The 25,793-nt window shown below is 43.6% G+C and overlaps 1 protein-coding gene across 1 annotated transcript; it reads right to left on the bottom strand.

Annotated features, from left to right (window-relative positions):
* Positions 1-202: 202 nt before the first annotated feature.
* Positions 203-13,025, bottom strand: CREG1 (cellular repressor of E1A stimulated genes 1). The gene is made up of 4 exons (XM_003258815.4): positions 12,591-13,025; positions 7,215-7,334; positions 5,308-5,492; positions 203-1,499 (listed from the first exon to the last, which is right to left on the bottom strand). Exons 1-4 carry the CDS (start codon positions 12,942-12,944, stop codon positions 1,496-1,498), a joined length of 663 nt encoding a protein of 220 aa, XP_003258863.1. The 5' UTR covers positions 12,945-13,025; the 3' UTR covers positions 203-1,495.
* Between the last annotated feature and the right edge of the window lie 12,768 nt (positions 13,026-25,793).

The following is a 25,793-nucleotide window of genomic DNA, read 5'->3' as shown; positions in this document are numbered from 1 at the left end:
ACCTGTGGCAAAGGCTAGATCTGGCCATGCCCAGAATTTTAGGGTATAATGAGCCTTTTGCCAATTGGAAAGAGTGGTATTATTCACTTTAAGTTTTGAAACAGCCAGTGACTGATTTAGGAGCATGCTATTTCAACAGTAGACAATAAAACAAAGTGTAATAAATATTAATGTCTATGTTTAAGAAAACGAATCCAACATATTTCATTAAAATAATTCTTTTAATTATTGATGCTTTGAATAAGAAGTCCATTTTACTAAATTTAGTGTAAATTATTTTTCTTAAACAGAACCTGTTTGCTGGATCTCAGTTAAGTTCACTTCGTAGTTTTCAGACACAATGACTCACATTCAACTTTTCTCTTTGCCATTTAAGGATTCGGTGGCTTGATTCCTGACATTTCCTCTTTAAGAGGAATCTTATGTCATCTTCTGAAATCATGTATATGGGTAATAATATTAGTGTCTTCTCTTCTGAAGACGTGATTCTTTTAATGCCATGTTCTCTTCCCTCTGGTGACCTGACTTAGATTGTAGCAGCACTAGAAGCTATTAAGAGATTTGGAGCAGTTGAGGAAGTCCTTAGGTAATTGTTAAGAGTAGCAGTATTTTTAAAAAGCTGTGGAGAGTGGTTTGGGAGGGGATTTTGTCCCTGGTTGAAGCTGGTCCATGCCTGGGTAAACTTTACTTATAAAAGAATACCAGAACACACGCAATATTCTTCTCCTCTTTCTTTTGCAATCCAGTTTTGGGGCCAAAAAATAATCTGTGTGCACATGTGTTTTGATAATACAGTCTCGACTTAGGTGGGGAAATTAAATTCAGGAGTTTTATGACTTTCTTTTGTTCTGAGTATCACTTTAGAGTATAAAAAGTTTTTCAAAAAGTTCTTTATCAGAAATAGTTTCACCCTATGTTGAATTAACAATACCCAGGATTGTGAGACATAAATCAACATGAGTAGGAAGCTCCATTTGAGTTTCATCAGTTTGTCTATCTTGGCAAGATTTATTCAGGAGCACCATAATGGAGGCCAATCCTTTTGCACCAGGCTCAGGCAGCTCAGGAGGCAGCTGTGGTGAGTGACGCACTCTACCAAGCACAGTGGCTTCTAGGAATAAAGAACACATACTCAACTACCTTCAAATGCCAATGGGCAATTTAAATCTGGTACTCATTCCTCTTCAAGAGCACCACTGGAAACATCTTTGGAATTGATGGGACAAAACTTATTTGATTATAGTGAAGGATATTTCTCTATGAAAATGGCTTCAAAATATGAAAAAAGTAGTTACCACATCTTCCAAGAAATCCAATAACAGGTCAAATCTATTGGTAAACAAGCAAGTAAACAAGCAAGCAAACAAACCAGCATGTGACAGAAAACTGGCTAATATTCTGGGATGCTTTCCAGAGGAAACATTAAGCCTTTTAAGCATGTATGAGCCACTTTAAGAAACTTCGTTAAGTGTTGCTAAATTCACCACAGTCTGCTTCACCTAGAAAGGGGAACAGAGAAGAATTATTTTGTTAAACTGGGTTAACAAATCTTAAAAATTAATTCATTCTAGTGAAGGACTAGATAAAATTTCTGATCTAAGTTAAGACTTTGAGTTCATTTCAACCACTGGAATATACTAAATAACCACTTGGGTTTGTTAAAACGCAGATTCCTGAGTTTTGGTTTCAGTCGGTTGAGAGTGGGGCCTAGGAATCCTCATTTTAGCAAGCAACCCTCCTCTCCAAGTATGATTCTGACACACTTTGATAAACGCTACTAGGATGTAGCAAGAAGCAGGCCACTGCCGTGGCTGCTGTTGTTATCTCATTTAAGAGTATCTGAAGGTTTAAAAGACAAAAATAGTTGAGAACAGAAGGGGTCCTGAACATCAGGGCAGAAGAGCAGTGATTAGCCATTGCCCAGTGATACTGACCACAGCTGGGAGGTGAACTTTCCCCCTTTCTGCTGCCACCAACCAGGGAATCCATCTCTGGGCAAGTCTGTAATCCATGACCTTTTGTTACCTGTGTGTTTGCTAGGAAATATCTGGATGTGCACCAGAGGAGACAAAATGAGGCTTAGCACAAACATGCTGCTGCCCAGACTTAACAGTGGTCGAAAGCAATGCTTATGCTTATAAGAACTGCTTATTGGCCGGGCGCAGTGGCTCACACCTGTAATCCCAGCACTTTGGGAGGCCGAGGCGGGCGAATCACGAGGTCAGGAGATTGAGACCATCCTGGCTGACACGATGAAACCTTGCCTCTACTAAAAATACAAAAAATTAGCCAGGGTGGTGGCAGGCGCCTGTGGTCCCAGCTGCTCAGGAGGCTGAGGCAGGAGAATGGCGTGAACCCAGGAGGCGGAGCTTGCAGTGAGCCGAGATCACACCACCACACTCCAGCCTGAGCAACAGAGTGACTCCATCTCAAAAAAAAAAAAAAAAAAAAAAAAAGAACTGCTTGTTCCAGGGTGCCAGCAAGTGCTTCGTGTAGACACTTAAGCCTTCCACTGAGCATGCAAACATGCTCACAGGGTCTTCACCCAACAGTCCAATGAGGCAAACCACATTCAGTTAAGCTCCATATCAGCTCTCACAAGTGGCAGTCTCCATCTGTGTGAAACAGATTTCAGATGCAGAGGGCTTCATGGTATTTGGAGGAATAATACCTTCCAAAACTGATCTGGGCAAGCCAAGCAAGGTGGCTGCCAAAGTGGGGAAGCTCCAGAACGCCTTTGAGGCCCCTGTGAGTGGTTCTCCAAGAAGACGGGGGCCCTGGTCCTCACAGATATCACTGTACGCTCCCCGGACTATTAAACAGCTCTGGTGGCAAACCTGGTGGGTGGGATTAGTAGGGGGACTCCTAGACTCGGAGATGGACAATTCCTAGCCAGAGGCACCCAGTCAGAGCGGGCAGCTTTCAGGCACTGCCCATCCCTTGGGTTCTGGTGCACTGCCTCAGAAGGGTCACATCTGCTCTAGCCTTTGGGCCTCCTCTCAGGACAAGGAAAAAATGTTCTATCTCTGTGCTGCAAAGAAATGCTCCTTTGTCTGCATAATAAAGTGGGAACCTCAAAAGTATCTGTTTTACTCACTTACTCAGTGTGGAGACTTATGGGAAAAGTTTCATTTTGTTATTAAACCAGGCACTGCCTTTGGGCATGTTATTTATATAAAGATAACTGCGCTTAAGAGATTATGCCCTGTGAAAGTAAACTTTAACTTCAAAGAGCAGGCCTGTCATTCTTAACAGTCATCCTGATAATTTGTTGCCAGAGAATAAAGTTGTAATTGCTACCTCTACATTCCTACAAATTCAGATGGCTTTGCCAGCCCAGAAGACGATCAGTGGCCCGTGCCTCTCCTGCATGCACAGCAGCAAAATAAGCGCCAGGACTGTGGAATTCTTTATTCCAACAGAGTGTGAGAGTGTTTGTCTCAAGTAATGAGCCAGACAATCATTCCTAAACACTTGCTCTATGACACACACCGTCCTAGGCCCTGCTTGGAATTAAAAAAAAAACAGAAACAAAACAAAACTGAGCTTCGCTGTCAAGAAATTTCCAATCATGGTAGGGAGTCAATAGTTCAACATGGAACTGTTCTACAATTGAAAAAGACACAGATTAAATAAATGCTAAGAATATAAGCCCTCAAATGACCTACAAACTACAAGTCTACCTTAGTATCATCACCGTAATCTCCTGAAACAGCAGTCAGTCATTACAAACAGAAAGTGCATTATAAATTACACTGAGCTAGGAGCCTGGCCAGCTACCAGTGAGGCAGCCAGAAGAGAAGTACAGCATCATGGATAGAAGTCAGGTGACGGCTCTGGAGCAAGAATGCCGGGGTTTGAGTCCCAGCACCACCACTTCCTGGCTGCAAGACTTTAGGCCAGTTTGTTCTCTGTGCATCAGCTTTCCATTTCACACATGTGGAAAAACAGCACCTACCTGTTGCAGTGGAAGGTTGCGCAAGATAGGGATGTGGTGAGAATTGAGTGAGTTAATACATGAAAAGTAGCCAGTATAGCACTCAGCCAGTAATAAACAATGGACACTAGCTGTTATTGTTACTGTTCTTATCACCTCCCCAGATATGCCAGAATTCCCTGTGTCACCCAGGAGAATCACCAGTCCCTTGTATTCCCTCATCTGAACCCTGAGCTAACTCCAAAGACTCCAATTACACTCGTCTTTCCTTTCCCTTTCTGTCTTCAGGTCCTGGGCTTTATTTTCGCCCATGGCCTCTTTTATCTCAGCCTCCTCCCTTCCAAGCACTTCTTGGTGGGATAAACCACACATCCCCATAGGCATTTGTAGTACTGGGGCTGATGGCACGGGGTTACCTGCTCAGACTCAGATGAAGGACATTCACAGTCCAGGAGCACCTAAGTCTAAGTCTCATGAGAAAATGCCACCGTGGGTCATAACTGGGCTCTGTTCAGGGCCCAACAAGCATAGCCTTAAAATGGAGTCTCAACCTGGTGTCCAGGCCTGTAGACAGAGTTCAGGGGGTCTATGAACTTGGCTCAAAAAAAATTTTTTTTTTATTTTCATTAGGCTCTAACTGAATGTGTCATTTCCTTCAATAATGAATGTAGGGAATAAACCACAGGGTGACAGCATATCTGTGACTGTCTCCAATAGAAATAGAGAAATCACAGATACTTTCATATCATGTTACAGGTGTTGCAAATGTCTTAAAATATTGTCTTCAATCCTCACTACTTTAAAAGCACAGAAAAGGCCAGGCACGGTGGCTCATGCCTATAATCCTAGCACTTTGGGAGGCAGACTGCCTGAGCTCAGGAGTTCGACACCACCCTGGGCAACATGGCAAAACCCTGTCTTTATGAAAATACAAAAAATCAGCTGGGTGCAGTGGTCTGTGCATGTATTCCCAGCTGCTTGGGAGGCTTGAGGCACAAGAATCGTTTGAACCCACTAGGTGGAGGCTGCAATGAGCCACTGCACTCAGCCTGGGTGACAGAGTAAGACTCTGTCTTGAAAAAAAAAAGAAAAAGTAATAGACTTATTACTAGATCTTATATTTAATATATTAATAAAACGATTATACCACACATTTACAAATATTTTTATAAATGTATTTCATTATAGTTGATTTTCTTAATCCTCTGTATTTTATGTGTTTAAAACATTATTCTGAGAAGGAGTCAGTGGCTTTACCAGACTGCCCAGGGTGTCCAGGGCACATGAAACGGTTAAACCTCCCTTGCCTTAGAAGGCTGAGGATGGCTGTAAGGGCGGCAATCTTAGGTGAAAGATGTGTAAGTACTTACTGAACTGTGACATTATAATATTCTTCCGGTGTCACGATTTTTGGTCCACCAAAGTAGTCCAAGACCCAGATATTGGTTATATTCAACTTAGCAAAGAACCAATTATGGCTGGAAGGCCAGGTTTTCATCTCAGGGTGTCGAATGAATAATGAATGCTTTGCAATATCCATTTCTGTTTCATTCACCTAAAGGACATATATGAAATAAACATTCTTATAGCAGTAACAATTTATCTTCTTATTTGTTAAGAATGTGTGATTAGGCCGGGTGCGGTGGCTCACGCCTGTAATCCCAGCACTTTGGGAGGCTGAGGCGGGTGGATCACGAGGTCAGGAGACCCAGACCATCTTGGCTAACACGGTGAAACCCCACCTCTACTAAAAAAAAAAAAAAATTAACCAGGCGTGGTGGTGGGCACCTGTAGTCCCAGATAATCGGGAGGCTGAGGCAGGAGAATGGCGTGAACCCGGGAGGCGGAGCTTGCAGTGAGCCGAGATCGCGCCACTGCACTCCAGCCTGGGTGATAGAGCAAGACTCCATCTCAAAAAAAAAAAAAAAAAAAAAGAATGTGTGATTCTAGCATTCTATAAATCCTAAGAGTTTACTTAGTTGTAAATCTTGATCTTAACCTTAAGGAATCAAGAGAAAATAACGGAAATGTAAAGAATGCAGAGAATAAAGATTTCAATAGTTGGTGATAACAGATATAACGAAGTGGGAAACCACTCTAAGTATAATACCAACTTTCATTGGTAAAAAGGCATTTTGAGCTATTAGAATAACACTAAGTACTGTAACATTACTGGTGCCTAAGACATGTAATGTTTAGCATATTTGTCCCATAACATGGACATGTTAAACATACAGATGAATGTACTGAAGGATAAAAATGTTTAGAAGCCACATAACAGAACTCAAAAGCATGTGCTGCTCCTCCATCTTTTTCCTGCCAGTGAAGGACACTCAACTACAGAGATGCATCCACAAAGAATTTACAGACCATAAATAACACTTGTCTGAGGCATTAATGATTGACACGGTCAAAAAGCAAATCTGCTGGCTGGGTAATCAGATCAGCACTCCTGACACCACGCCCACTGCTCTTCCTGAGATTGTATTTGACCTCTTCCCTTCAGCAGGCGATCCAAACTAAATTCACTTCCAGTTTTCAGTAATGGATAGTCCTCTCGTTGGCCTACTTAATATGTTTTCTCTGCTTTAAGCCACTGTTAAAATATGGAGACAAAGAGCCCAGACATGAAAAAACATTATACCAATGTAAAATATAACAGAGAGTAGAGGGCTTTGGTCAACCAGATGCTCTTTAGTAAGAATAACTTTATATACAGGAGCTTCATAGTTGTTACATCTGCTTGGCTTCAGAAAATCATTCATTTTTGTCTTATCTTATTTAACACCTATATGAAAGCAACTTATTAAAACGTTTGGTTTTCATGGAATTACTTCACCTATTAGAATAGAACATGTTCTGACTGGGCATGGCAATCACAAATCAACTGCATTTCACTCTCAAAAGATCTATTCTGCCAGGCATAGTGGCTCACGCCTGTAATCCCAGCACTTTGGGAGGTCGAGGTGGGTGGATCACTTGAGGTCAGGAGTTCGAGACCAGCCTGGCCAAAATGGTGAAACCCCATCTCTACTAAAAATACAAAAATTAGCTGGGTGTGGTGGTGCATGCCTGTAATCCCAGCTATAGGGAGGCTGAGGCACAAGACTTGCTTGAACCCAGGAGGCAGAGGTTGCAGTAAGCCGAGATCACACCACTGCACTCCAGCCTGGGAGACAGAGTGAGACTCTGTCTCAAAAGAAAAAAGATCTATTCTTTCATTGTGAATACGACGGTGTTCTGAAACCATCTCCCTTCCTGTAGGATAACCACTTACCTTGGTCACAGTTCCTGACAGCATTATGTGAACACAAAGGGGACTTTGTGGATCAAATCCATGTTTCTTGCAGAAGTTGGTCTGGGCCAAAGTCATTGTCAGTGTAGCATATGGATTCTCCTGTAGAGAGAAAATGAAGATCCTCTCATGTGAAATATGGTTTCTGGAGAGGTAATAAATTTCAAAAGTTGCATGCATGATATCCCTAGAGCTTGACTGGTCTTCCACGAAACAATGAATCGTAAAACATCACCTTCCACTCAGGGGAAAATAATACTTGGAAAGTATCCTGACCACTCCCCAAAGGGGGTCCGGGGGTTCATATTTAAAATGAACTGACTTGGTAAAAATTATTTCAATATACTTTTTCTGAAACCCTGAATTTATTCCATATTCATCAGAAGAATTATAATTATAGTGACACCCAAATTCAAGGCTGTTCTATAGGCTTCACTGAAAGATTTAAAGGGTTAAACTCTAATACAAAACCATTGCTAAAAACACCACAGTTGCTCAACTGGCTAACTATGCGATTTAAGCAAGAAAGTAGCTGAATCATGCTGCTTGGTTATCTTACATTAGCAGAAACTGTCATGTGATTTCAAAATTGGAGAAGTTGTTCATTTCTGCTTTAGTGACAGTAAGTCTTATCCCACATTCAAAAAGCAACACAAGTAAAATTCTTAATGCTTTCTTGTTCAGAAATCAACGTCATAAAAGGCACTGTTGACAGATTATAGCAAAATTCACACATTGCATTTTAGACTATTTAGCTCTTTAAGCTCTAAGTGTCTTGTGTGGAGAATTTTGCCATTTCACAGTGACCCATCAAAACAGAGTCCTAAGGAGATTTCTTTGAAATCATTTAGCCAAATAGTCACTGTCTAGAAACTATTAGGCAAGGCACCACAGGAGACCAAAGAGGGGGAGGGGGACACTCAGCAGGTAAACTCTCTCCCTCTGTTGAGTTTATGATCTGGTTGAAAAGGCAGACATAAACAAATGTGTATGTCCAGCATAGACTAGAGTGATAGAGGAACTATAAGGAGCTTTATAATATATTCAAAACCAGGATAGAAGGTGGGAGGACATATTAAAGGGAGAGGAGACGCTGACTGCAAGAAACACAGAACTGGGTGAGCCTAAGACTTGAGGAACAGTACCAAGAAACCTGATTTGCTGGAAAGAGGGGCTTTCCTACGGGAGGAGGCTGGGGTTGGGAGTGGAGAGGGCTCCAACCCAAGTTAAGGAGTCTAGATTGTAATTTGTGGGCCAACCTTAGGCACTGTTTTCTAAGACCCATCTGCCTGGAGAGCTTGATAAAATGCCGATTTGGGTTAAAATGTTGAAACAGGCTTCACTCCCAACCCAAATAACTGCAATTTTTTTTTTTTTTTTTTTTTTTGAGAAGGAGTCTTGCTCTGTCACCCAGGCTGGAGTGCAGTGGTGCGATCTCAGCTCACTGCAACCTCCAACTCCCAGGTTCAAGCGATTCTCTTGCCTCAGCCTCTTGAGTAGCTGGGATTACAGGTGTGTGCCACCACGCCCGGCTAATTTTTGTATTTTTAGTAGAGACCGGGTTTCATCATGTTGGCCAGGCTGGTCTTGAACTCCTGACCTTGTGATCCACCCACCTCGGCCTCCCAAAGTGCTAGGATTACAGGCATGAGACACCACACCTGGCCTGCAATATTTTTTTTAAGACAGTGTCTCACTCTGTCACCCAGGCAGCCACCCAGTGCAGTGGCACAATCATGGCTCATTGTGGCCTCAACCTCCAGGGCTCATGTGATCCTCCCATCTCAGCCTCCTGAATAGCTGGAACTATAGATGTGCATCACCACACCTGGCTAATATTTTTTTATTTTTTGTAGACATGAAGTTTCACTATGTTGCCCTGGCTGGTCTCAAAATCCTGGACTCAAGTGATCCTCCCACCTCGGCCTTCCAAAGTGTTGGGATTACAAGCATGAGCCACCAAGTTGTCCTCTATCTGCATTTTATTTATTTAGAAACAGAATCAAGCTCTGTCACCCAGGCTGGAGTACAATGGTGTGATCTCAGCTCACTGCAACCTCTGCCTCCCAGGCTCAAGTGATACTCTCACCTCAGCCTCCCAAATAGCTGGGACTACGGGCGTACACCACTATACCCAGTTAATTTTTGTATTTTTAGTAGAGGTGGGTTTCACCATATTGGCCAGGCTGGTCTCAAACTCCTGACCTGAGGTGATCCGCTCACCTCGACCTCCCAAAGTGCTGGGATTACAGGCTGGAGCCACCGCACCCCGCCTCTATACGAATTTTAAACAAACATCCCAGGTAGCTCTTACGCAGCTATAGGCAGTTGGGTGTTGTTAAAGGTTTCTGGCCAGAGGACAATGCTGTGACAGGTATTTTTGTTAATCTATTTGGGTAGGCAAGGTGGATGGGGCAGACAGGAAGACTATGTAAGAGTTGTTCTAGTACTTTTAGGCATGAGATGATAAGCTTAAGGATGAGGTGGCAGGAATAAAGAGGAAGGGGCAAGGACAGAGGCAAAGAAGGCAACAGAAAACTGTCAGGACTTGGGAACTGAGGGATTTGGAGAGGCAGTGAGAACCAACTGGGTTTACTGAGAAAACAATAATTCCACTCACAGGAATGCAGAAGATCAAAAGCAGCTTGTTTCAGGAGGAAGAAGAAGGACTGGATTTAAACATGTTGAATTTGAAGTGGTGGCAAACTAATGAAGTAAAAATGAACAGCAAGCAGAAATACAGAGAACTTTGAAGAGGTCAGAGATGGACACACATGTGGAAGTGAGTCCTAGTAAGGACTAGAAGAGAGTGTATACAATGAGAGTGTATACAATCTTCTGAGGATCGTTACAGGGAACAAAAGAGTAGGAAACTGACTGTGAGGGATACTTATTTTAGTGAGTCAGAGAAAAAAAATCAAGAGTGACCAGAACAGAAAGGGGCACATCACAAGAAAAGAATGCCAAAATGGAAGGGAGGCTAATAGTAAGAGGTCTTGGTGCAAATAATCAAATCCCAAGATTTCCCTTCAGACTCACTGGCTCTGCAGCCAAACATGGTCCCACTACAAGCTAACATCAGCAACACTGTCCTACAGACATTTACTATACAAAAATGCCACAAAGAAAGAGACATACAAAAGAAACATCCCAGTGGTAAGTACATTTGAAGTTCACAACCTATCTCTAAGTTACAGAGGACAGGCATTTTACACATGAGAAATGGTCCCAAACCTAGGTCTTCTTGTTCCTTCTGAACCATTTCACCCCGTCAATGAGAAAAAATGCAGAGCACCCTGGAGGTCAGGAGGAGGAAAAGAAAAAAGCAGAAACTTTGACCAGCTAATTGATGGAATCAAGTCAGACAAATTCTGATGTGGCCACTTCTTTTCACTGCCATCATGGAAACCTAAAGCCCTAGGTAGGTTCCTTGTCACTGTCCTGTCTATTTCTAGAAACATGAAAGACCTGGGCTAAAGTCCTACCTGACAGCCATTAGCTGGCTGGTCACAGGGTAAGTCCCTGCACCTCTGAGTCTGTGTTTCCTCACTTCCTAAATGGGGACAATAATACCAGCAACTCCCTAGTCACCTCACAAATTTAAATATGATTATGTATTGGTCAATCTCCCTCTTCCCCCATTAGAATCATCAGGGAGTGGTTTGTTGAGGGGGAAGGGGTGTTGTCTTAAAATAAAATGTGTTTTCAATAAAATACCTTGGCATCCCATTTTTAAAGCCTTCTTAGGTGACTATGATTGGCAGTCAAAGTTGAGCACCACTGATGGAGTGGAGTGAGTTTGTTTTGAGCAAACGCCTAAAGGTGTGGAATGGGCTGGGAATAAGAAAATGTTGAACTGGGGTGTAACTGCCTTAGCTAAAAGAGGGCACTGCTTCTGTTTTTGCTCAGAGAATGCAGGCCCACAGTGTCACTGGATCTTCCCATTTTTCAAGAAAAGTTAAGATTTACATTTTAAAGTAAAATCTAAATTTTAAGATGTTGGTAACAAATTCAAATTTATTAAAAACAAAACAGAACTTTGTGTAGGCCAAACTGGTCTGTGGGACATATTCAGCGGATGGGCCACCAGCCTGTGATAGGTGGTTTGAAGAAAGATGAACCTGAGATGAAACTAGGGGTTTGCCCGCTGGCTTTAAACAAGTTGCTTAACCTAGGTAGGCCTCAAGTTCTTCATCTGCAGAATGGGGTATATAATACCTACTTCAAAGAATTAATAGAAGAGACAATGAATGGAAGGCGAATGGAAAAGTGATTAATCAAGCATCAGTTTCTTACATCCTGTCTTTATCAACAATGTTGTACTTTCAGAGTTGAACTCAAATGTGAGAGCTTTGTCAAAAAGACCCTCCATCAAATCAGGCTCCATTCCCGGACTCTCTGTGTTTCCGGCCTCCCAAGCCGGGTGTCTGTGACCCCATCCCTGAGACAGCAGAGGTCCATCTGAGTTGTAAGTGTGGCCCTGCACTAGAAGGTGGGCAAAGGGCGAGGAAGAGATACACCTTCAATCAGCTCTGCATCTTACTGAGGAGCCACTATGCCTGTGGAGGCCTAAAGACTGCAGTAATCATTGTAATCGTCCACGATATTGTACGTTAGCTTCTTGCTGCAGGAGGGAAAAGCTTAATTCAGGAAGGGTAAGAGAGTGAGAAACCCTGAAGTCACATATTAAAGTGCTTAAATACCCAACAATCTCTATGCCCTGTAAAACCTTTAAGAATAGGAGCCCAGGCCGGGCGCGGTGGTTCACGCCTGTAATCCCAGCACTTTGGAAGGCCGAGACGGGTGGATCACGTGAGGTCAGGAGTTTGAGACCAGCCTGGCCAACATGGTGAAACCTCGCCTCTACTAAAAATACAAAAATTAGCCGGGTGTGGTGGCACGCACCTGTAATCCGAGCTACTCAGTAGGCTGAGGCACGAAAATCGCTTGAACCTGGGAACAGAGGTTGCAGTAAGCTGAGATAGCGCCACTGCACTCCAGCCTGGGCCACAAAGTGAGATTCTGTCTCAAAGGAAAAAATAAAAGAATAGGAGCACAGTTAATAGAGACACTGTGCCCCAAGACGACTGAGAACCACTCAGGGATGAGAAGTCCTCGGGCTGCTGGCAGAGAATTTACCCCACTGCGTGGCCCAGTGGCGGAGGCGTGTGCGAAATTTCTGGTACCCAGTTGCCCAACATCTGGGACGCTGCAACGCCCACCGGCCAGCGCGGCAGAGAAGCGGCAGCCTTTCGAGCCACGCTCCACTCCCCGGTAAGAATTTTGGGGAGAGTGAAGGCTCGCTCTGTGGCCGCCCAGCCCACAGCCCGCCTGGGGAAGCCGCGGGCCCCAGCTCACCTGCAGGTTGCTCACGGAGAGCTGCAGCGGGCTCAGGTAGAAGTAGGGCACGCCGCTGCCCGCGCCCGGGGGCCCGTCGCTGAACGAGAGGACGTCGGCGAAGGGCCGGCCGCGCACCGCCTCCAGCGTGGAGATAGTGGCCAGAGCGCCCCAGTCGGAGACGTGCGTCACGAAGCGGGCCACGCGCGCCGCGTCCTCGCGGGGTGGTAGCGGCGGCAGCCGGGAGGCCTCGTCCCAGTCCCCGTGGTCCCGGCCGCCGCGACCCCGCGCGGGCGACACGAGCAGCGCCAACAGCGTCGACGCCAGCAGGGCGGCGAGCAGTGCGCGCGCGGACCCGCGGGACAGCCCGGCCATGGCGGTGTCTCCAGCCAGAGTCCCGGGCCCCAAGACCTGCAGGGACCCAGCGTGAGCCCGGCGCGCCCAGGCCCCGCCCCTCCGCGAGACGCCAATCAGAGCTAAGCACAATGCAGGGGGCGGGGTCCCTCTGCCGCTCCGCAACCTGCAGGAGACGCGATTGGTTCATCTGCATTCCGCATTCCAATCGCTCTGCCCGCCCTCTTTAAGGATTGTGAATTTGTCCTGAATATATGTGTTTTGTTTTGTTTTGTTTCACAGGCGGGAAAAGAAAGGCTTGAAGAAATCAAGCAACTTGCCCAAGTCGTACTGCTAGGAAAAGACCAGCCTCTTTACACAGGCACACACCCCCTCCTTTTAATACCTTTGGAGATGAATATCTGGCATCTGAGAGGAAATGCTGCATTTTCTACCCATGCGCCTCTTTTCTGTTGAATTTACCATCAGCTCCAAAGAACAGCGAGGGTCCCAGCGTTGTAGAAGCCCCGACTCAGGCTCGTGTACACCATGTGTAGCTGATGCCAAACACTGACATATAGGTGCTTGGAGATAAAAGTTTATTCGATTTGGCCAAAGCGAGAAGGCGGGAGGGCAAGATCTCTCAAATCCGTCCTAACAAAAAGAAGAAGCAGAGAGTGTTTATGCGGCCAGCGAGTCAGGGAGGGGGAGTTTCAGGGAATCGAGGGAAAAAGTCTGTGATGATTCAGTCTCAGATGATTCCTTGAACAATCAGACTTCTGGGAGTCAGAAGCTGGCCTCAATGTACTTCAAAGGACTTATTCCTCCTGCAAACTTTTTCGTAACCCTGAAGTTATTATCTCCTTCTGCTTGACAAAGAAACAGTACATCAGCAGTTTATGATTATGTCGTAGGAACAAGGGATATTGGGCAAAAAGAGAGTTGTCAACATGTGCAAGCAAGGGCCTGATCAGAATTTTCATTATTTCAGTCACTAACAAATGCTGGGGTGCTGAAATCTCAAGGGGCCCACTTACACTAGTAGTAAAGTTAGGCAGAAGCCCAAAAGTTCAAGACCTTTAAAAAACTTTTTATTTACTTATTTTAAAATTTTTAATTTTTGTGGGTTCATAGTAGGTGTATACCTTTATGGGGTACATGAGATATTTTGCTACAGGCATACAATGCATAATAGTCATATCAGGGTAAATGGGGTATCCATTGCCTCAAGCATTTATCCTTTGCATTACAGAGAATCCAATTATACTTTTAGTTATTTTAAATGTACACTTAAATTATTATTGACTATAGTCACCCTGCTGTGCTATGAAATACTAGGTCTTATTCTAACTATTTTTTGTACCCATTAACCATCCCCACTCCTCCCCTGCAAGTCCCCCCACTACCCTTCCTGGCCTCTGGTAACCATCCCTCTACTTTCTATCTCCATGAGTTCAATTGTTTCCATTTAGGCTCCCACAAATAAGTGAGGACGTGTGAAGTTTGTCTTTCTGTGCCTGGCTTATTTCACTTCACGTGATAACCTCCAGTTCCAACCATGTTGTTGCAAAGATAGACAGGATCCCATTCATTTTTTATGGCTGAATAGTACTCCATTTTGTATATATACCACATTTTCTTTATCCATTCATCTGTTGATGGACACTTAGTTTGCTTCCAAATCTTGGCTGTTGTGAATACTGCTGCAGTAAACACAGGAGTGCAGACATCTCTCAATATACTGATTTTCTTTCTTTTGGGGATATACCTAGCTGTGGGATTGCTGGATCATATGGTATCTCTATTTTTAATTTTTTGAGGAACCTCCAAATTTTTTTCCATAGCGTTTATACTAATTTACATTCCCACCAACAGTGTACAAGGGTTTCCTTTGCCCCACATCCTCACCAACATTTGTTATTGCCCGTCAAGACCTTTTAAACTACTGGCCCAGGAGTCCCTCATATAGACACACAAAGGGATTGTTAGTCTACTATCAATATCCCATGTACAAATTTGAACTTACCAGTTCAGGGCCTGTTAAGACATTAAGCTTGGGGTCGGTGGCTTCATGAATTTATTGCCCCCGCTGCCCTTCCCTGCTCCATGTAAGAGACATTCCTTTTGCTTCTTCTAAGATGGCTTGTCTCATTCTCTCACGGGTGCTCCTGATTCTGCTATTCTGGAAACTGGTCAATAAGCTCATAGCACCTGGCCTCCATTCTTTATGACTTTAAGCTTTGGTCACGTCTTTTTGGAGCAAGTCTTAATCTTTTTGGCCTGGCCTCAAATCTTCACTGTAATTGTTGTTATAAAGACTGTATGGTGGTGTTAGTGCAAGAGTTTGTCATCTTGTAAAGCTGGCTCTGGCAGACACCTGGCCCTGTGAGGCTGAGTTGTGTAACAGAGGTGAAGTAATTTCACTCAGCTGCTATTGGCCAGTCATGTGAGCAGCTGTGGGCAACAGGTGTGTGAGCCAAAGTCCCACCGCTACTTCCCTTCTCAAACCCAGCCTCCTAATATTCAGCCAACTTCTCAGGCTGCTCAGTAGGAATTGTGTATCAGAAGCAAGATCATCTACTCTGAATAGGAGACTTCAGTGCCCTCTGGTGGCCAAATGATGTCACAACCCTGATTTCGACATTGGGGTGAGAAGGATCCTTAATCAAAGTTGGTTTGCTTTATAACAGCTGAATTTGGAAGAACTTCAAAATAGATGGAAAACTAAGCGGGAGAAATTCAAAAGGAGGAAAATTGGGTTCATCATTTTGAAAACAAATGATTAATACAAATAGTTTGAGTACCTGCCAGTTATAAACATTTCATCCCTTACCTGTTAAGGAAAGAATACTCTCACATTTGGAGTTCTAATCTCAGGTCTGCCACTATCGTGCCATGTGACCATGGGATTTTATCTTACCTTTGGGCCTCAATTTTCTCATCTAAAATGAGGAGTTGGATTAGATGATATTAATATCTGATGCCTCTTCTAGCCCTATATCTTCTTTTTCCTTGTGGTTGTTTCTTTGTTTTTCTTTTTCTTTTCCTTTTTTTTTTTTTTTTTTTTAGACAAGATCTTGCTCTGTCATCCAGGCTACACTGCAGTGGTGGCTCACAGCTCACTGCAGCCTCAAACTCCTGGGCTCAAGTGATCCTCCCTCAAGTGATCCTCCCACCTCAGACTCCCATGTAGCTGGAACTAAAGGTGTATGCCACCACACCTGGCTAATTTGTAATTTTTTGTAGAGATGGGGTCTCGTATGCTGCCCAGGCTGGTCTTGAACTTCTGGCCTCAATTGGTCCTCCCACCTCATTCTCCCAAAGTGCTGGGATTATAGGCATGAGCCACTATGCCTGGCTTTATTTTTCTATTAACATGCAAAGTATGAGCCTTTTGTAAGTTTCACAATGTGAATATTTTTGCAAGAAGATGAAAAAAATTTATTTATTGCTACACCATTTATTGCTGGCATACAAAATAGCAATAGACCCTATTACAGCTCCATTAAAAAACAGGTGCCTAGGGCTTGATCTCAGGCATCAGAGCAGGAGAATGAGGTCTACAAACCCTCCGGCTTTAAGCACGCCACCTCAGTGTCTGTCTTTGTGATTGCTGTTCCCTATGCTCAAAATGCTCTTCCCTCAGCTGCTGGCATGGCTGCCTCACTCCCATCGGGACCTCCACTTAGATGTCACTCCTCAGCAGTGACTCCTAGAGCACTCTTTCCGAGAGGCCTTACCCAGTTACTCTCCATCAACCAACTCTATTTCTTTCATAGCAATCATTAATTCATCCTAACAAAAATAAATACTATAATAACAGTGTTTATTTTTTAGCTACGTGTTAATTGTCTCCACTGGTAGAATGGGAGCTCCGGGAGAGCAGGAATGTTGTCTATCCTGTCCACCTTTGTATTCCCAATGCTCAGAGTGGGCACTACATAAATATTTATTGAAAGACTACCTGACAGTGAATAATATCTGGCAAAATTCTTTGCACATAGAGCTGTATAAAATGAACAGGAAGTGAGGATGACTAAATCAGCATAAGCTAACAACCAGGCGCTCCAGCTTTTGTTTAGCAAATCCTCCTCATTGGGATATTAGGGGAAGCCCTTAGCCAGGAGTGGCTGAAATAATCATTCCAGATCCTGCTGCTTCTCATCCTGACTTTATGTTTTTATGTGAACAAGCTACACTGGTCCCCATCCCCACAGGCCCACTGTGGAATAGTTATCTTTTCCTTATGTCTAGGTTTGATCCTTGTGAAGAACCCACCCTGCAAACTCCTTCTTTTACATGGTGTTGCCCTTGCTTATTTGTCTAGGTCACCACCGGTTCCTTCTAGGTTAGAAGCAGTGGCTTTGTCCTTTCTGTCTCCCAGCACCGAGCACAGATCCAGGCATCTAGCAGGTTACCCATTACATGTTATTGACAAAAGAATTGTATCAGAACAGTCGCACCAAGGGCAGAGGGTTCTCAGGCTGTCTGCCGTAGCTCAGGCTTTAGTCTTTAAAGAATAGAAAACTTCTCTTTTGTGGTGTGCATGCTTCAGATAGTAGACAGCTAGTGAAACAGTGAAGAGAGTTAGCTCTGGAGTTAGCCACTTAAGCATGAGCTTACATAGGATGATACTGAACCACAATTTCCCTGTCATTAAAATCATAGCTCCTCCTTCACTGGATTTTTATTGGGATTAAATGAGAGAATGCATTTAAAATATCCATTATAGTGCCTGGAACAGAATAGATGCTCAGTGGTTGTTAGCTATGTGTTAGTAATTGTTAGCTTTTTTCCCACTATTTTTTTTTTTTTTTTTTGAGACGGAGCCTTGCTTTGTCACCCAGGCTGGAGTGCAGTGGTGCAATCTTGGCTCACTGCAAGCGATTCTCCTGCCTCAGCCTCCCAAGTGGCTGGGATTACAGGCGCGCCACCACGCCCAGCTAATTTTTGTATTTTTAGTAGAGACGGTGTTTCACTGTATAGGCCAGGCTGGTCTCGAACTCCTGACCTCAGGTGATCCGCCTATCTCGGCCTCCTGAAGTGCTGGGATTACAGGCGTGAGCCACCATACCCGGCCTTTTTCCACTATTTCTGTTCCCACTTTCTACTCTAAAAATCTGTAGATTGCTTTATTTAATTTCTCTATAGATTTTTCACACTTTTCACTGTGGCCTCTGCAGGAGAAAAAAAAGCCTCTTGAAAAAAATAACTTTATAAAATGTCTTGAAAGTCCCCAGGCAGCTATTGAGGAAGTACTTTCATAGCCCACCCCGGCTCTGAGGGAGAAAATGCCGATGCCTATTATTTTTCATTAAGCAGATAGCCTTTCCCCATGATTCTTCTCATATCCCTTCACGTTAATCAAATGTTCCGAATTTAAAAGGTAGCAATGAAAACCTGCCCTTTTGCTGACTGCCTTGAGTTTTACATGTTTCTCTTTCATGCACATTTACATTTGGATAACAATTATTTTCCAGACATTTGGGGAACAATTCTTGACTCTTTTCAATCTAGAGGATATGTACTAGCGCTTGGTACATAGAAAGACATGTTAATATGTATCTTTTGGATTGCATTTGTTTAATCAAAACACATTAACTAAGCTTTAGAAGAGTAGTCATCCCAGTATTTCAATATATCTGTAAAATTTATTTTTTTAATTTTACTTTAAGTTCTTGGATACATATGCTGAACATGCAGGTTTGTTACATAGGTATACATGGGCCCTGGTGGTTTGCTGCACCTATCAACCTGTCATCTAGGTTTTAAGCTCCACATGCATTAGGTATTTGTTTTAATGCTCTCCTTCTCCTTTGCCCCCACCCCACAACAGACCTTGGTGTGTGATGTTCCCCTCCCTGTGTCCATGTGTTCTCATTGTTCAACTCCCACTTACGAGTGATAACATGCAGTGTTTGGTTTTCTGTTCCTGCGTTAGTTTGCTGAGAATGATGGCTTCCTGCTGCAAAGGACATGAACTCATTCTTTTTTATGGCTACATATTATTCCATGGTGTATCAATATATCAGCAATATTAAACAGGAAAAGAAAATTACCTGCGAGTCAGAAGAAAATAATTAAATTAGAATTTGCACTAAAACAAGGCCAGCCTTTCACATCATCACCATAGTAATTTTAAAAGCACAAATGAAAGAGTGTCTGTAACAAAATATCTGTCCATTTTGCCAGCCAGATGCCCATAATTCCACTACTTATGCATTTGTACATTAGATGTATGCATTTAACAAGTATGCATTGAGTGCCAAACAAGCCCTGGGTGCTGTGATGGGTGATGAGAATGAAAATTATTAATAGACATTGTCCTTAATTTTAAGAAAAATTTCTGCTTAATTAATTCACAAATAAGCAAAGAGACAAATTATATTTCGATGTCATTTAGTGCAATGCGGAGGGCTATCCACAGGCAAAGGTGCCAGGGAAGAAGGAGCATAGGCCTGTCTCGAGGGAAGGTTCATATCAGAGGTAATTCTTGAGTTGAAACTTGAAGAACAAATAGAAGCATGGCAGACAGTGAGGAGGTGGGAGAGAGAGAAGGAGAGGAAGAGTTTTATACAGAGGAAATAGTAGGTACAGAGGCAAGAAGACATGATGTGTCAGAAAAAGCCATTTTAAGTTGAAGAGAATGTGAAGAACCAATGCAGGGAGATGACCATGTTCAGCTGGGTAGGGGAAATATATCATGCCAAGAAGAGATTTTGACTTTGGGAAGCCATAGAAAATTCATATGTTAGAAAGATCAATTCAGGCACGATGGCTCATGCCTGTAATCCCAGCACTTTGGGAGGCCAAGACAGGTGTATCACTTGAGCTCAGGGGTTCCAGACCAGCCTAGACACAATGGCGAAATCCCGTCTCTACCAAAAAATACAAAAAAAATTTAGCTGGGCATGGTGGTGCACACCTGTAGTATCAGCTACTGGGGAGGCTGAGGTGGGAGGATCCCTTAAGCTCAGAAGGCAGAGGTTGCAGTGAGCCAAGATTGTACCACTGTACTCCAGCCCAGGTGACAGAGTTAGACCTTGTCTCAACAAAAAAGAAGAAGAAAGGAAGAAAGAAAAGAAAGAAAGAAGAAAGAAAGAAAGAAGAAAGAAAGAAAGAAGAAGAAAGAAAGAAAGAAAGAAAGAGAGAAAGAAAATGTAATTTTATGAAGATATCTGTTCTCCCCAAGTTATCCTATTAATTCAGTGACTTCCAACCAAAATCTCCACAGAATTTTTTAAGGGAAACTGACGAGCTCATTTTGGAATTTATTTGGAATTGTAATCCATGGGGGTAACTAAGATATTTTTGCAAGAGAAAAGCAGTAAGGGGGAAATTGCCCTATAAATATCAATCATACTGTAATCCCTCCAAGAAATGTGTATGTAACAATATAACTTAAAGCTTTAAAGCATAATTTTAACAAACATATAACAATACCATTTATAGGACTTAGATTGATTTTTGCTACCTTACTGTGTCATGAAAAACAAATATATATGTGTTCACTGACAAAAGCTCATAGGTTAAAACATACTGTACATGACAGTAATTGAGGCAGCTGTAGGAACTACGGTAGGAATAGGCAAATTGTTACAGATTGGATTCCTCAGAAGCAGACACTGATAGAGTTTGCCCTGCAGAGCACGGATGGTCCCTGACTTGACAATGCTTCGACTTAACGACTGCTTGACTTTAAGATGATGCAAAAGCGATGGGCATTCAGTAGAAACCATACTTTGAGTACCCACACAACAATTCTGTTTCCACTTTCAGTGCAGTGTTCAATAAATTACGTGACATGTTCAATCCTTTATTTTAATATTGGCTTTGTGTTAGATGGTTTTTGGTCAACTGTAGACTAATGTAAGTGTTCTGAGCACGTTTAAGGTAGGCGAGTTTAAGTTAAACGCGTTTTGATTTATAATATTTCAAGCTTACGATGGGCTTGTTGGGACATAGCCCCCTCGTAAGTTGAGGAGTATCTGTACTTATCAAGGATCAACATCTGTGGGGGGAAAAAAGGGTGGCAGCAGGATTGGGCAGAGACAGAAGCCAACCTGCAGTGCAGGCCTGACAAAGCCCCTCTTCATAAGGAGTTCTGGAGTGTACATGGTCCCTCGGAAGTGGGGCAATGGCATGATGACTCATGAGATGCAGATTAAAATCGCAATGTAATATGACTACATACGCACCAGAATAGCTAAAATCCAAGTGTTGGTGAGAATGTGAAACAGTGTGGACTTTCACATACGGCTGGCGGAAATGTGAACTGCTGCAGCCAGAGTGGAAACTGTTTGGCAATATCTATTTTTTTTTGAGACAGAGTCTCACTCTGTCACCAGGCTGGAGTGCAGTGGCGTGATCTCAGCTCACTGCAACCTCTGACTCCCTGGTTCAAGCAATTCTCCTGCCTCAGCCTCCTGAGTAGCTGGGATTACGGACATGCACCACCACATCCAGCTAATTTTTTGTATTTTTACTAGAGACAGGGTTTCACCATGTTGGCCAAGATGGTCTCAATCTCCTGACCTCATGATCCCCCCGTCTCAGCTTCCCAAAGTGCTGGAATTACAGGCATGAGCCACCGTGCCCGACCAGCAGTGTCTATTAAACATATGGCCCAGAAGTTCCACTCCCCAGTATATACCCAGCTGAAATACTTATATATATATTTTGTTTTGTTTTGTTCATTTTTGAGACAGGGTCTCACTCTGGTTGCCCAGGCTGGAGCGCAGTGGCATGATCTCAGCTCACTGCAGCCTCGACCTCCCTGGCTCAGGTGATTCTCCCACCTCAGCCTCCCAAGCAGCTGGGACTACAGATGCACACCATCCTTCTTGGCTAATTTTCTGTATTTTTTGGTAGATACAGGGTTTTGCCATGTTGCCCAGGTGGTCTTGAACTCCTAGACTCAAGTGATCCACCCACCTTGGCCTCCCAAAGTGCTGGGATTACAGGCCTGAGCCACCATACCCAGCCTGAAATACTGACATATGTTGACCAAAAGATGTGTACAAGAATGTTCATAGCAGCATTATTTTTAATAGCCCCCAAATGTCCATCAACAGTGGGATGGAAAATAAACTGTGGTTTATTCCCACAGTGGAATAGTTCAGCAATGAGTGCTGCTACGTGAAGCAACATGGATGAATCACATAAAGATGATCTTGAGCAAGAGAAGCCAGCCACAAAACACATGTATGATTCTGCTTATATAAAATTCAGAAGTAGACAAATAATTCTAAGGTCTAAATATGAGAACAACAGTTCCTTTTGGGAGATAATGACTGGAAGAGAGCACGAGGGGAGCTTCGAGGCTATTGGCAATGTTCGTTTCTGGAGCTGGGCAGTGCTTACAGAGGTGTGCTCACCTTATGAAACAATCATTGAGCTCTACACTTGATTTTTTTTTTTTTTTTTTTGAGACAGAGTCTCGCTCTGTTGCCCAGGCTGGAGTGCAGTGGCGCAATCTCGGCTCACTGCAAGCTCCGCCTCCCGGGTTCACGCCATTCTCCTGCCTCAGGCTCTCCGAGTAGCTGGGACTATAGGTGCCCGCCACCACGCCCGGCTTATTTTTTGTATTTTTAGTAGAGACGGGGTTTCACCGTGGTCTCGATCTCCTGACCTCGTGATCCGCCCGCCTCGGCCTCCCAAAGTGCTGGGATTACAAGCGTGAGCCACCGCGCCCGGCCGAGCTCTACACTTGATTTATATACTTTTATGTGTCTATGTCTGTGTTGCTCCTTAACAAATTATCCCTAAACTTAGTGACTTAAATAATGAACATGTATTATTTCATTATTTCTTTGGGTCAGGAATTGAGGTGTAGGTTGACTAAACAGTTCTGGCTTAAGGTCTGTCGTGATAGTTGCAGTCAAGCTGTTGGCCAGGGCCGCAGTCATCTCAGGGCTCCACTGGAGTCTTACAATTTTTTCATAACCTCAGAATGACATTCCGTCATTCAAAGAGAGGAGATTAACACAGGGCATGATACCAGGAGGTGAGGAAGGCAAGCTTATGGGATTGGTGCTGTTATACTACTCCGGTATTCAGAGAGGAGGGGGTAACAAAGAAGATGGAAGAACATCTACAACTTATATTTATCCTCCAGTCCAGCTTTATAACCTCCCCTGGTCTCATGCCTTAGTCTAGAAGTGGAACATGATGGAAAGGGGAAGGAGGGGCTAAAAAAAAACCTCATCAACATGAACTGAAAGTGCATATGTTGGCAGTAATGTTTGGCAATAGTGGAGGTCCAGCTTCGATGATGCCTGGTGGTTGTAGGCCAGTGCGGAGCTGCAGTATCTGGTGCAACAGTTCCCTGTGAAAGTGGCTCATCTGAAGGCTGTGACAACAGAAGAAGGGCCCTTGTGCAGCTGTGCAGGCAGAGGTGGCCCGAGCAGGCAAAGGAGGTTGAGCTCGTAAGTGAGACGCCTCTGGTGATAGGAGCAACTTGGAGGAGAACTAGAGGCCCCACCATCGTGAGTGGAGACAGGGGTCATCGATATAAAGTGCTGCTGCGAATGTGACCCACTTTGTCTCCCAGGCAAACAGAAGCCACTTAAAGCTTTTATTGAAAGGGAGGAGAAATCATCAGCTAGATAGATAGTGACTACGCTGGAGGTGAGTGAGAAGTTGGCTTTGGTCTAGGTCTCAACTGGGCAGCTGCTGGACTGAATCCAGATTGGCTGGCCCTTACATTCCCCTTGTTGCTTGTCTACAACCTCCGAGAGTCTTGAGCTGGGTGTCAAAGTCTCCTTCTACCCAAAATGTGGATGTGTGATGCAGGGAGGCGTCAGGAGATAGGGAATGCTGGGGCTGTTTTTCCTAAAAGCAAGAAGGAAAATGAAAGCAAAATAGTGACAGGTAAGGTTGAATTGTCACGATAATATGTGGCTTGTATATTGGGAGCTTATGCCATTTACTTCTTGCTCCACATGCATCATTCCTTGAACAAGTGTTTGCTAAATATTTAATGTGCATTTGTATTTAATGTAAGGGTTTTTTTTTGTACAGTAGAAAAAGCCACACAACATCATATTAAGACTGATAGTCACAGGTTTTCACATGTGGGGATGGCTTAATTTTGGAGGTGGTGACTCAAGGCACTGTTAGTGACCTGGGTGACTACTAGAATACCAGATACAATCACAAGAATGAATTCAGAGCCCTTTAAAAGCTATGCCTAGCAAATTCCATGAAGGGTGTGTGAAAAATAAAAGACTAGAAGGCACTATAGAAAATAATTCTCCTGCTCCTCAAGCAATTATAAATGAGATTGCATCATGTCTTTGCTTAAACCCTCCAGTGGCTACTCCTTACACTTACTAGCTACACTGCTTGGCATGGCCTGCAGGGTCTGACCTGGTAGAGTGGGCCCCTGCATACCTCTCCAACCACACCTCCTGTTCTCAGTCCTCAGCGCCAGCCACATGCCTCTCCTGGCAGCTCCCCAAACGTCTCCAATCCCTTCTGCCTCAGGGGCTTTACACTTGCCCCTCCTTCTGCTAAGAACTTTCTTCTCTGAGCTCTTCATGAGCCTGCTTCTTTCCAACCTCCTTCTCAACCGTCGAAGATAATTTCATAGAGACCTTCCCTGACTTACCCCATCCAAAATCCCCACTTCCAGACACTCCCAGCTCCATTACCCAGTTTTGTTTTCTTCCTAGCACCCACCACAATTAATAATTATATTACTTCGTTATCTGTCCACCGTCTTCACTAGGATGGAAACTCCATGGGAGGAGAAACTTGTCTGTTTTGTTCAGCTCTGAATCCCCTGGGCATAGAGCAGTGCCTGGGCCACACAGGTGCACAGGCACTGACTGTTAAATGAATTAATATGTGGATGATTAAATTATGGGCCATGTTTTAAATAGGGGTGTCCAATTTTTTGGCTTCCCTAGGCTGCATTGGAAGAAAAATTGTCTTGGGCCACTTGTAAAATACACTAATACTAATGGTAGCTGATAAACTAAAAAAAATCGCAAAAAATTATCATAATGTTTTAAGAAAGTTTACGAGTTTGTGTTGGGCTGCAGGCAGCCCACAGGCCACAGGTTGCACAAGCTTGTTTTAAATGTTTTTAGCTATGTTTACTTCTATAGTTTGTATAACTTGAAGTACAATTTAAGATGATATCACTCTACATTCTTACACTTCTATCAAAATAATATATTCTTTCTATCTATGCGCCCTAGTAAGAAGCCCAAGAATTCTGGGCTGCTCTTCAAGCTATGGGGTCAGTTACAATTGCCTTGTACAAAAATAAATCATTTGATAACTGGGAAACTGGAGTCTTCTGCAGACAGGCTGCATTCAGAGCCTTTATGTGGAGCTGTTGAGGATGCACAGGATCTCTTCCAGAAACAGGCAGCCTAGAGCCAGATGCAGGTATGGCTGAAAACTTGCCATTGCAAAGTTTTTCAGGGTGCAGGGATGAGAGTATGCCCTCTCCCATGATGTTGGCCTAATCCCTCTGTGCACCTGTGAGTCTGAACCCCAATGTGACAGCTCCTTGGTTACATAAAACTCTCAGCATAATCACCATGGCAAATATTTATTAAGCTCTGTGTGCCCAATACTATTCCAAATACTTTCATGTACTATCTCACTTCATTTTCACATCAACTCTACGACACAGTACCACAGGTCCTCAATTTCACATCCTCATTTCCAAAATTCAAAAAGCTCTGAAAACAGGACATTTTCATCGGTCATTTGCCAGCACACCTTCCCTCGGTGAGGCTCTTCATGTTTTTTATCCATCCTAGGCACCGCAGGTGTTCCTATGTTTCACCGCAGAACTATGAATGTTGTGGAGGAAAAGCAACCGGAACACCATGACCGTAGACTTTAATCCAGACTGCCAGGCAGGAGCAGTCC

This window comes from Nomascus leucogenys, chromosome 12 (assembly GCF_006542625.1).
Source record: "Nomascus leucogenys isolate Asia chromosome 12, Asia_NLE_v1, whole genome shotgun sequence".
Taxonomy (NCBI): Eukaryota; Metazoa; Chordata; class Mammalia; order Primates; family Hylobatidae; genus Nomascus; species Nomascus leucogenys.
The sequence above is the reverse complement of the archived record's forward strand: the minus strand, read 5'-3'. Positions and strand labels throughout refer to the sequence as shown.